The 13,673-nt window shown below is 39.8% G+C and overlaps 1 protein-coding gene across 3 annotated transcripts in view; it reads right to left on the bottom strand.

The window, feature by feature from the left end:
- The window catches only part of TENM2 (teneurin transmembrane protein 2), a gene marked incomplete at its 5' end in the record, with an annotated part of 567,758 nt that overhangs the window by 110,258 nt on the left and 443,827 nt on the right, over positions 1 to 13,673 (bottom strand). For all 3 annotated transcript variants that reach the window (XM_082064051.1, XM_082064052.1, XM_082064053.1), the window contains 2 exons: positions 774 to 979; positions 10,107 to 10,229. In XM_082064051.1, the coding sequence (XP_081920177.1) occupies positions 774 to 979; positions 10,107 to 10,229 (329 nt within the window). The remainder of the gene's footprint in view (positions 1 to 773; positions 980 to 10,106; positions 10,230 to 13,673) is intronic.

Below are 13,673 nucleotides of genomic sequence, written 5' to 3'. Positions count from 1 at the left end.
AGTGTGGCCTCACTAACTTTAAAACTATCTTCACCTACAGCCCTTAGCTCCGTACTACAGGGTCACTGTAAAAATGTGGTGGTGTTACTGAGTTTTCATCCCTGAGGCTGGTTAGAAGTCAGGAAGGATTTGGTTTTCCAACTGCAAGGCTTGTCCCATGTCTGAGTGAGATATTACACCAAAACGATGCCCTTGAGGGAAAAGGAGTCAAATTAAAGCTATCAAACACATGGCTGCTGCATTATGTTCTCTAATGTGGCCGGGTAGCAGTGCTGCCAAAGTCTGCTGCACACCCCAGCAAGGCCATTCCAGCAGCCTGTGGAGATTAAAACTTCCACAAAGACAGAAAATTATATATTAACACATCTAGCCGTGCATGCATTCCAACTGTACACAGTGCTTTGATACTATGCGCCTGACCATCGTCACTCATCATTTTAGACTGGTGTATAACTGGATAGGTTTAGCCCAGCTGGTGCCAAGATTTTGTCAGAGACTTAAAACCTTAGGTGACAAACTGCAAGTTATTTTAAAAACCTGAATGGCAAGAACATAATTGATTACTTATTTCATCAAAGTACTCTTGAGGTATGTAATAACCTAGAAATCTTGATATCAGAGTGTTCAGTCAAATATTGCAAAACAAGTAATTCCCAGGATGCTGAACAGAACCCCTAAACTTGAGGTCCATAAGCTCCAATATAAATCTAACCCAGATGCTCTAAATTTGCACATTTTGCCATTTAAAGCCAACAAATACATTGATAAAGTACCTGGGCATGTGACGGTGGGAGTCCTCTTCTTATATAAACACCAAAAAGTGCATCTTTCCCTAAGGATATGTTGAACTTCAGGAATTGTGGCTGGCTGATATGGATCTGAGACCGCCAAAAAACTCCGGGCGGCACTTCCTGGGTGACCCTGCGGCCAACTTCTGTTTCTCCACTGTCTATGCTGCTATTCCTAGTGACCCATGGTCCTGTAGAATAAAAGCAAATATGAATCAGATGAAATAACTGTTTTTAATACAGTATTTCTATTCATTTAGGATGAACATCTGTAGCAATGCCACCTATTAAATAAAAAACCATTCATTTGTTATTCTGATGCAATTTGCCTGCTGTTTCTATCAGTGTGTAAGAATTTGCCCCTCTATTTGAAGTAAGAAGGCTGTGAACATTTTTTGGTGGAGCATCTGCACTCCCCTAATCCTTCCAGCCCTTTAATTCTGCAATTGCTCTTTATTGATCAAATATAGTAACAGTAGAGAGTCAATTAAGCACACACAAATCTCCCGGTGTTCTTTTCAGCTGCATCTTGTAGGCAACAGGCGTACAAAAAAAATTATCAGAAAGGTGAACTGGAGGGGTAGCTTCAATCTGAATGAATAGACTGAGAATTTTTATTAGCCTTGTTTTATATATTAAAGTAGTGCAATAAATTCCAGGTCATAGAGAAGAGATTTGACAGAAGAAATGAAATGCACAGAAAAGGATTTAGAGGACAGTGTCTGTACTTGAAGATGCATCTTCTCCCTCTTGAAAGAAACTCAGCACAACTTGATGTGCTGCCTTTTAAGTTCTCTCTGCCTGAAGCAGGGACTATCCACAAGTCTTTCTCCCCTGTTAAAATCCCTCACTTGATGGTTCTTCAGCATGCATTATTGAAGACAAGGCACAAGACCTTTCTGGTTGAGTGCTCTGGCTTCCAGCCCATGAAATAGCCAACCTTTAAAACATGGTGCAAATCCCCTCTGTTCTCAGCCGAGCAGGATGGTTCTGAGGCTACAAATATTTTAAACATGGAGTGCAATACGTGAAGAGTTAGCGGTGCTTTCGAGCTACAGTACATAGTAGTGTTTGATTTTGTGTTCCATATTGTCAAACAACATGGTGATAAATCCATTTTGAAATTATTACAACAGATACTATAAAGACCAGAAAACCACAGAAAATGTCTGTTAACAATCACGGAAATTTAAATGTAACATTAATATAACTATTAATACACACTTGATGGTAGTGACAGTATTTGTAGAAATTGACAGTATTTGTAAAAGGCTCAGTGTTTACTTCATTTTTTTTCATGGTGTAATGCTATTCTCAATAAATGGCAAGTTACTTTTGAAATATATGGCAGCACAGTATGACTGTAACAGGATGGTAGAGAATGACACATTAATTCCAGCAGGTAAGTACATAACAGCTTTTCTGTCTTGACTATCTTTAATTGAGAGAGCTGCAATAGCAAAGTTTCAATTATAGATTCCAAATTATCTATGTTAGCAGCACTTACACTTGTACATAATGAAACAGATATTATGTTAGCAGTGTTTTGAAATGGTAAAAGAATAGCAATTGCTATACAGTTTTTGGCAACTTGTTTGTTTCTTCATTTTCTATGTTAATCGGTCTACAATAACCTCACGGCAGTAAGAAAAAAGAAAGGGCTAGAAGCTGCAAAGACGGGAAAAATGGCTGAGAATGTCAAGCAACAGGCCTTTAGAGCAACCTAAGACATACCAATCAGATTCAAACATGCAATGTTTTATAAAACATACACGACTTCATTTCTCATGGATTACTGCAAAAGAGGATGCCTCAAAGTCCCCACCTCAATGAAGTCAGGTGCCATCTCCCTAGAATTTAACTTAGATCTTACCTGCTAGCATAGGAAAACCAGGTACAGAGCACATAAAATCACCTGTTTAATGCCATACTGGAACCAGTGGCAGGGCTGAGAGGTCAGCCTAAGACTGAGGGCTCCTTCATCTCCTTTGAACACAACATTACTCTTACTGAGAAATATGGAAATGAAAAGCCAAGTATATACGAACACTGAACCTCTTTTTTTATTAGTCAGTACATTTACTTTTTTTAAACTTGGGAAGCAAAACATCATCCTAGCTTTAGATGTGCAATGGCTTTTTCTGCACTAACAGCTTCACTGATAAACTCTGTCTCTAGAGACTCTGAAACTTTTTTATAGCTCCCTTCAGTCTTCACCTCCTAATGCAGAGAATGCATCTTGCCACCTGACTCACTGCCTCCAGCTATTTTTAGAAGCTTTTCCATTTTGATGGACCACTGCAGATCACATTCAAAGAACATCAACTACATTTAAGTGATGTTACAGACGTGACAAACTGACAAATCTGGAAAGAAAGACTAACCCAAACAACTCATACTATTGTGAACAAATAAATCCCAACATCATTATCTCTGCTGTTGGTGACTGTTTCAGAGTTTCATCTGTTTATGCCATGGATACTTGAATTTATTTTTTTTTTTCTGTGATTTCTTCTCTATAAACATCTACAAAAGAGAGTTTTAAAAGCATACTTCTGCATCTTACCCAGGGGAGCCATTTCAATCGCTCAGTCAAACATATATTTATCAACTAAATAACACTTATTCATTTAAACTGCTGTGTTATTTACCCAGTTGAATTACTATTTTGGCATATACATTTGAAAAGACTGTTTTAGCACTCAAGTATATTTGCCTTTGAAGCTATCAAACAGGCGATACATGACAACAACGATGTGAACTCCCCCTGCTAACTTGTCAGCAGGCCCTGTCTTTGCGCTGGAGGTGACTTTCAAGGTGGCAGCTGGTAGGACATGCCCAGTCAGCCTTTAATTTAACTGATGTCAAGCAGTGTCAGCTATGGAGGCAGAACTGTACCTACACTGAAACCAGGTATACTTGACTATTTATTACAGGCTCCTCTCCTATACTGTAGTGAAAATTAAAAAATAAAAATGAAATCTGGCTACCAGCAGTGTCACGCTACAGACATCACGTTTAAATAGCAATTAATTCCAGTGCTTTGACTGTGGGCCTTTATAACGGTGATGACTGCAAACTGTGTCCTGATGGCACTCTTGAAAAATATTTAGCGGAATAACAGTTCCAATGGATCCATAATGAACTACCAAGATAATCTGGACAATTTCAAATTAAACACAAGGAATAAATACCACCAATGCAGGTTCTCACTTCTCTTCCTGTACCTCTGCATTTCTTATAAATCACTGCTGCAGACATATCTTTCCATACACTTTAATCTAACTTATTTTTCTATTCTTGTTTGTTATATAGTTAGGGATTTTCACAGATGACTCAGAATTCCAAAGAAATTACACTACAGCTGTGTAAAGGAAACCACTCAATATAGAAATACATTCCACTGACTTTTTGCCAAAAAAGAATATGCGGGAATTACTATGGTTTTGAATGACAGCTTGATTTTTTTTTTCCCTTGGATAAATTTGCTACTTACATGACCAGACAATTCTTATTGTTCCAGAAAGGCAATTAAAAAAAAGTAGAAAATATTTTTCTATACAAATTTCTTCAGTGGAAAAATCAGTGTTATGCACTATTGCCACACTGATCACTTCCTGTATGAACTCCTGCTTCAAGATCTCTACTACTAATAGCTAAGTGCCCTAGGACCCAAGTGAAAACAGATTCTTTTTGAAATGTGTACAATAGATTGACTGCTGATGCAAAACAAATTCCCACAGCTATAATAAAGTAAAAAGCCAGGAAATGAAAAGCTGCTATGACACATCTTGAACTTCAGTTATGCTGGAGATGCTGAGGTACTCAGGAGTGCTATTTTGTGAAGTGAGGAGGAAGGAAGCTTCTGAATTTGTATAAGCTTTCAGGAGTCCAGTAAAACAGCTTCTGAAACAAACTCAGGATCTCACATTTGCTGATCAGTATCTCCTATTTCTACTGTCATGAAAGGAAAGAAATTCTGCAAAGACAGTGTCTGCTTAAGACCACTGCTCTGGCTCAGCTGCCATCGAACAATCTGGCCCTGCAGGTGGAATTAAGAAACATGTCTTAATGACCTGATACACCTAAAACCTAAAAATGTAGGCACATCTTCACATTCATGTGGGTGTGACTTCACAAGATTCATTGTTTTCAGAATCACAAGCAAATCATAGCTGAAATGAAATTAAGATCTGTTAGTTCACTGCATTTCACAAAGAATAAGTACCTAGTGGCATGGATTTCTGCATCGCCATAACAATCCTCTCTGATGATTATTATAATATACTTCACCACCTAATGTTAAACACAGCAACTCATACTATCACCACCAACACAATCACAAAAATAAAATTCCTCTTCTCTTCTGTTGAACTTAGTCAAATACTTTGCTTCTGCTAAGACAGCTCTAGACCCTGGTATATTTTCAGCAGACCACATCTGGAAGCCTTCAGAGCGTCCATATTAACACTTCAGCCTGCTAAAGCATTAATTAAGATCTACATTACATTAGCCACGTAACTACTTAATAAGATTAATCCACTTGGAAAATGAGGGCATGTCTTGATTAAATTGAATGAAGGTAACGGAAGTGACATTTAAAATACATTGATTGTTGTTACATTTTGATCATGTTCTGAAGCATCTGAAAGGAAATAGGTAGAAATCCAAAGAGTCATGCTTACATTGTTAATGAGGTGTGAGTTTTTAATCTTTTTATCTTTTGCAACATGACACAGAATTCCCTCCCGTTACTGAGTCCTGACGCCCATGAGCAGGATGAGGGTTCAGCAGGACCATGGTTGGGGCAGCACTCATGTCTCAGGCAGCCAAGTCAGGTCTTACCCTATCTGCATCTGAACTCAACTCTTCGGTATGTAAGAGTGGCAACTCTTCCCATTTAATAAATCTGTTATTCCTGAAACATAAGCCTGTCTGCTGCACTGCTAATAAAATATCTTAAGTATTAGCAAATAACAGTTTCTGTGTGCAAAACAAAATGTGACTTGGAGCTGCAGCATCAGGCAGAGGCCTCAGCACCATTTGGAGAGAGAAGACCACCTATCCAGCTTCAGAATGACTGCTCAGTTCAGCTTTCCAGATCTATTCAAAGCAAATTTCTGCTAGATCAGTACATTTGTGGTGTTCCCCTCTCTCAAGCAAGTAAGTAAAATGGTGTCAAATTTAACTTTCTTCATGTTATTATTGCCAATATTATACAATGCTGAATTTGATAACTGGAAACAAGTATTTTTCACAACACTTCAATACTTTACCATTTAATTAGCTGTAATTGCCTTTTCAAAATCCATACACTGTGGTAGACTTGGTGAAATATCTCATAAACTGAGCATGAACCTGGATTAAGCTGGTTGGTCTGAACAGACACAAACCCTGGATTACACACATTCAAATCTACCTTTTCCAATTAGTCAGTATATTTGTGGTAAAAAAAAGTCATTTTTCAGCTCCACAATCCTTGCCCATAATTATCCACAGTGTCTTTTAAAATGTAGCGTCTAAGATCAGAAACCACAATCTCTTACTGTGTTTTTCAGCTTTATAGAACCTTACTATAGCAACTAATGAAGTTAAAAAACACTGAGTTGATTTGGAATTACTAGAAAATCTGATACATTTGTGAGCACACCAAAGACAATATGTCATTAACAAGAAAAACCTACACTGAAGCATTCTCTACTTGGATTTGCAGCTGGTGTTAGTTTGGATATTTCCACATAACTTGTAGTTTATTTTAGGCATCCTCTGACAAGATTAAAGTTGACTTTTATAGTATATTCGGTCAATTAGAAACAAAATGGCACATAGTCACGTATTTAGTGGAAATGTATGTCTAGCATACTATATAATTTTAAATGTAGAACACATTTTTGGCATAGATTAACAGAATCTAGGCACAGAAAAATCCTGTAAGGTCATGTAATTCAGTCCCCGCTAATTCAGACTTACTACACCTAAATTCTAAAGTTATGCTTATACAAGTGTAAGACACAAATGGGCTTCACTCTCAGAAAGTTTATTTTAATGTCATTATTGTCTCATCCCTGTAGCAGTTCCACAATTACACGGCAGCAGGTTTTTATGCACTATGAACGAACACTACCTTATCATTTGCATTAAGAAAGGATGTTCTGTTTACTTTTGTCTCTTAATTTAAATCCCTAACTCAGTAGAACTTCTAGAGCCTAAAGGCAAATATATATATATATATACACATATCTATCTCGTGCTTTGTTTACAGTCAGAGGGTGGTGCACTTCACTTGCAGTTTTACAGCAGCACTGAGGATTATTCTACCCATTTCACTTGCCTGCTCCTTCCCAACATGCCCAGTACCAGCGAGATGTAGTGTGTAATTACAAAAAACCTGCAACTCTGTTAGCCTAACAGTGAATTTTGTTTTCATTCAGAGGGGAAAATGCAGTAATAAAGTAATTGACATTCCTCTTAAATTGCAGTTTTATTATTTCATACCAGAATTTAGTCTCTTAATAAGGAACAAGCAGATCAAATTGAAATATCTGCTGCTTTTTTTTTTTGCCTTCTAAATTGCCCTACTTTAAAATGCCTTGCTTGCTGAGTAGGCACAGCTTGTGTCTAAGTGGCCGTTCTCAGTCTAGGGGTTAAAGGTTTCTTTGGGAGACCCATGTTTTGAAAAGAATGGCTTCATCCTGAGTTGTGTCAATTATAGAAAGGTCACTCTCCACAGCCAGAGCCCTGAGCCCTGAAATGCGTTGTTGTGTTAAAAGCTGTCAGAGGCTTTCCTCAAAACTGCTGGAATAGCAATATTAACTTGGACATAATAAAAAGAAAGGTGAGGTAGAACAACTTTTCACCCTTGCCTGCTATGAGAATTTGTCTTTTAGATAGTCCTGGTGCTCATCCAAACCTGTCATTCATATTATTCCACTGTGGACAATTACTTGCTTAAATATTGTTCTCCCCCCTTCCCCAAGATTATCAACATTTCAGCAACCTTCTACAAAATGTCAGAAGAACAAGTAAACTTTTCCAGCCTGCTCTGAGGAAAGCTAACTGCAGAAATTTCAGACAGAACTAGCAGTTGTGTCTCCTTGTCTCCCCTCCAGGAGGTTACCACTCCCAAAGCAGCTGGCACCTCAGCCTCTTCAAATGGACAGAGCTAATTAGAGTGGGGCTGGGATAAACTGCCAGGATTTGCACTCAACTGCCCCAGGCACACGAGCACATTCCAATTCAACAGTCCTGCTGCCCTATATTGCACAGAGATGGCAAGAAAAAGCTGCAGGGAAGGGAATTTGGAAAAGTGTTAAACACAGCAGTTGTTTGCTAAGTGACCATAATTGCAGACCTGGGCGCTTCAGGTTCCTGCCTAAAACCATAGGGTCTCTCACCTGTGCACAATCTGGAAGAATTTCAGCAGCGATATGAACATTCTGCCTTCTATTCAGGGATGTGCTGTTCGCCCAGTTTGACCTACAGTCAGTCAGAGATGAAAGCCAAGACAACAAACCACTGTCTGAAAACCTACAGGTTCTTGCCACCACCAGGATGTCCGTTTTCACGTTAAGGGGGATGCCCAAGTTAGCCCCTTCATGGAAAACACGATGAAGCTGAGGTGCAGTAGTATCATTTATTGAAAACAGAAACAAATCCATGAAATGATCTGGCACGCTAAAGAACCACTCAGCTTCCTTTCCCAGATCTATTTTAACTAATTTTTTTCCAATAAAAACCAATGCAAGTATCCTGTGTCAGCATTTCCTTCTAACCCTTGCTTGGGCAATCAGCCAGTTTAACACAAGCCAAAGGTCCTGAGAGGAAGATGATGTTCAGCTCTGAACAAAACTCTTCCATTGATCAACAGCAAGTGCTCTTCTGTTTCAGTCTCCCCATCCCACCTTCAGAGTCCACTAAGGTCCGAGAGGTGCTTTGGCTAACTGAAACATTCTGTTCTGTCATCTTATCATAATTTTTGTAACAATCAGGGAAAGCCTTATTGTGATGTAGCAAAGAAAACACGTGAATCTCACCAGAAAAAAAAAAAAGCATTAAATTTAAACAATTGAAATCCTTCCTGTGACATTTAATTTTTCTGTATTTTTAATACATCCTTTCTCAGTTTAACAAAGTATTTGTGTTTCTAGATCTTCCCTCATTCTTTTCATTGCCCCATCTCTGCCATCCTCCACTGCAGCACAGTTTTTCTTTAGGAGAAGAAGCCATTCGTTGCCTACATTGCTCATACTAATATCACAGGACAGATTATTCACCACGGGTCAAATTATGCTGTCCTCAATGTTTTCTATCAGAATTACAGCTGAGAAAGAAAAAACCCCAAGGATTTGGTCCTGTCTGGAAGCCGAAGTTCTTGACTTCTCCCAAGCAGTACGATGAACTTCTCCCCCTAAGTCAATCATTTTCTCTGAGACATGGGGCTGGTGAGGCCCTGGCACAGGCTGCCCAGAGAAGCTGTGGATGCCCCATACCTGGAGGTGTTGAAGGGCATGCTGGATGGAGCTTGGAGCAAGCTGGTCTGGTTGCAGGGGGTGGAACTAGATGGTCTTTACGGTCCCTTCTAACCCAAATCATTATCTGATTCTATGATCTCTATGTGATACATGGAAATGGGACATAGTATACCTAGTAAAACATAGGTGTATTTTTTGACTGACCGCTTCTTCGTTAGTAGATGAAGTAGTGCTTCTTCGTTAGTAGATGAAGTTCTGGAAGTTATATGATTTTGTATATAGAGGCAAAGAATAAGAACAGCTGTACACACGCAGCAAGCTACCAGCAGCAGAATGCAGAAAACCCCAGCAATGCTAAAAACAGCCTTAAAATAGACTTTGCATACATCTCAGTGTATATACACTATATACAGTAACACTTCAGTGTATATACGCTATATGCAGTAGCGTCTCCATGTATATACTCCCTATGCAGTAACATCTCGGTGTACATGCACTATATACATCACCATCTCGGTGTATATACACTATATCCAGTACCATCTTGGTATATATACACTATATCCACTACCATCTTGGTGTATATATACTATATCCGGCTCCATCTCAGTGTACATACGCTATATCCAGCACCATCTCGGTGTACATACACTATAGGCAGTACTATCTCGGTGTATATAAACTATATCCAGCACCATCTCGGTGCATATACACTACATACAGCACCACCTCGGTGTATATACCCTATATCCAGCACCATCTCGGTGCACATACACTACATACAGCATCATCTCGGTGTATATACATAACATACGGCGATCGCTGCCGCGCGGTGCCGCCGCCTCACCTCTGCCTGCAGGTGGCGCTCCCGCGCCGTCCTCCGCGGGCGCTCCGCCGGGCCGCAGCCCGTTGTTGAACGTGTGTCCGTCCGCCGGCTGCAGCTGCCAGTTCAGCCCCAGGAGGTGCATCGCTGCCGGAGACACAAGGCGGGAGACATCAATACACCGTGCACGGGAGAAAAAAATTGAAACAAAAAAAAAGTTGGGGAGAAACTACGGCTACTTGCAATTAAGCATCGTTTGCAAAACACGGTAAAGCAACTTGTCTCAGAGGATTGTTAATAAGCTAAAAAAAAAAAGGCAACAACAACAACAAAAAGCCCTGGTGATTCACGTGTGTCTGTCTTATTTGTGTTCAGTTATCAGATCTTCTCAATTACTGAAACACAAAAGGAAAAGTGCTCACAATCCGGAGAGATGAGCATTTGTTCATTTTGGCATCGTGCAATACCTCTTCGATTCACGCGCTACGGGGGGATGCAAAATGGGAAACAAAGCGCTACTGCAAATACTAGCTCCGAGTTTAAATTATAGGTGATAATTTATACGTTGATTATAAAATTAGCTTCAGCCCTATGTATACTAATGACTTTGTAGTGCAATTATTTGGTGTTTATTACAACTTATTTAAATCAACAGATTTAACAGCCTCTGTCTTCATTTTGCAGATTAAACTTTCTTGACAAACCCAGGTCTTTGCCAATCCTTTTGACCTCACCATTTTTTCTAATCCAGTGTATGAAACTCAGCTGCCTGTGCCACATGGCAGAGCCACGTGCAGCCCGGCCAGGGCTGGTCCCCCTGCCTGCACATGTCCTTGTGGCCCCTCTGGCCGTCCCTGAGCTGGGGACAGGCCCATGGGTACGGCGGGGACAGCGCGGGAGAAAGGCCACGGCAGCATCTTGCAGAGTGCAGGAGTTGCAGGCGCTGTGGCGGGGGCTAATTGAGTAAGTCCTGTGCATAATGCATGAGACTTGACAGGTCTGAATCATTCAGCCAGTGGATTTATGTGCATCTTCACCTTGTATAAACAGCAGCTACCTGAATACATCTCCATACTTTCATCATATTATCCCTATGGCATCCTCCCCGTATTGAGGAGTGGTGAGGGATAGAAAAGCCCACTAAGCTGTTTTTATTCCCTTTTCTCTCCATTCACCATCAGCGCTCTTCCTGCTTACACAAGGTATAGGTAAAAACCTGCACACGACAGAGAACAGCATTTTCAGTTATAAACTAAATTGGTGTTTGAGGGGATTCGCTGTCAGTATAGGGACAGAACATGTAAATTATGATTAGCACCCTCATAATTGTTCACCTCTGCAGTGTCAGATCCACATAAAATGAGCAGACATTTTGCGTGCACTTATAAGCAACTGTGGAAGAGCTGGTGTAGTCACAAAAGGGCCACCAGTGGCCACACAGCTAAGCATTCAGTGATTAAACAGTGGGGATAGATAAGGCAACAGGACTTTAGCATAGGGCCTGCAGTTTACAGTGCTTGAGACATCACTCAGATAATCTCTGCATACAGGGAATCTATTTGGATGTGACCGATTCATATACGCACTCCTAAAAGCCAAGAATACAAAACAAAGCACCTCCCAACCCCACAATCCACCAATTCCAACTCCTGGAAACGCCCCAGCACACAATCTGTGTGAGTTTAACCTCCACTTTTTTTGAGAAAAGCAGCTAAGAAGCAAGACAGCTTTCATAATGTCGCCTTCCCCCAGACATACCTATGGTACAAGCAGATGTCTAAGGATAGTAACGAAAATCAGGAGACATTTTGTGTGAAGAGGACACTTGCCATATTTTGCATTTATACCGAATTTGCAAAATTGAAAATATATTAAAGCATCTGGCATTGTAAAAAATACAAGGCATGAACCTGAAAAGGATGTTTTGCTGAGAAACTACTCACAATTAATTTCTAGGAAATGTTTAAGAATTCCTGCAAAATATTAAAAAAAAAAATATATATATATATATATGTGGGTCAATGTTTTATTCCATCACAACTTTTTTGTTTTGCCAAAACAAATGTTTTAAAAGGCTGCTTGGTCTAATCTCAAGCAACTAATTTTCTTTTCGGTATGGCAAAGAAACTGAAAAATTATTGATAAAGCTCAAAGAACGACCAAGTCAGTAGCTTATACAGACTCTCCCCATCAAGCCTGCATGGGCCAGCAATGCCCACAGGATCTGCACGCCGGGCCCCACACAGAGCCCCCTGGCCCACCCCTGCCAGCAGACACTGCAGGAAAATTTGGGGAACTGAAAATAAGTCATAGAGAATTAGACTCTTGTGGTTGTTTGCTCTGAGTGTGTATATCCACAGCTGCAATTGTGTATTTTTTTTAAATTGCAAATGTAAATATAAATGTAGGTCGCTTGCAGAGATGAAATTCTGCTGCTTCAAGTGTGAACCATTCCTTACAACAAAGAGATAAGGAAACCATAACTAATAGTCTGTCCAAGAGAATTATAGCTGCTAACTTATAATTACCAGGAAAATTCAAACAAGGAATTAAAAAAGATCTTACTAACATAGTATTAAGAAAAACTCTGATATACCTGCTTCCAATTATGTCATGATTTCATTAATAAACTCCATTGCTCTGTGTTAATCGGAGATGCACATTAGGTAGGAGCAATTAGATCCCCTTCTAATGGCGCAGGGATGTGCACGTCTGCTATAGTCCCTTATAGAGAAAAGATGCCAATCTCCAGCACAGCTCACGTATCCGTTACGTGATCTACAAACTTCCACTAAGACAACTGAAGTCACAGACATGAGGAACGTTCACCTTCTACCATGAATACCTCCAGAAAAGTGTGTCACAGGGGCCCGAGGGGAACGCTGGTGTTTGCACTGCACACTGCAAACCCGCCTGGCAGCCCAGCAGGGACAACGAGGAGCTGCCGATGCTCTCCTGCTTCACAACGCGAGGAGATGGCAAATTTATACGATTAACCTTTTGTTCTGTTAATCAAACAAAAAATGCCTTCAGCAAAGGAATAAGTAGAAGCCCGTTTAATTAGAAGTACAGAGATTCACTCAGAAGTTGAGTGCATGTGTGTCAGAAGAGAAATTTGGGCTAGTGCTTTTGTGCTTGTTCCCTATTTTTTTTTTTTTTTTTACTTTTCTTTGAAACTAAAACTAAATAATCTGTGATGCTGTGGCTTTGCCTTCTTCCCCAAAGACACACTTTCATCAGCTATTACAGCACTGGACACATTTTCTCCAAAGGATGCTCACTAGACAGCTGATTTGGGATGCTCAGCTAGATCCAAACCCGATCATCATCAACATGAGTGCTGATTTTCCAAACCAGCCCACTTACTTAAACACATTTCCAGAGTTCTACATTTGGTTTATAGATTAACCTTCAGGGACAAACACATCCCTGAAGATTTAAAACACAACAAAGTGCCATTTTATCTTTTATATGTATGGTGTATTCATAAATTATATTTTACAGAGCACTTATGTTTTGTAGGTTTGATTGGTTTTTTCCCCCTCCACATTTAAGCATATTTTTCAAGTTCTTATCTCTAATAACTGTTTT

Source organism: Streptopelia decaocto (genome assembly GCF_964273445.1).
Source record: "Streptopelia decaocto genome assembly, chromosome: 12".
Taxonomy (NCBI): domain Eukaryota; kingdom Metazoa; phylum Chordata; class Aves; order Columbiformes; family Columbidae; genus Streptopelia; species Streptopelia decaocto.
This window is presented reverse-complemented; position numbering and strand designations above follow the sequence as displayed.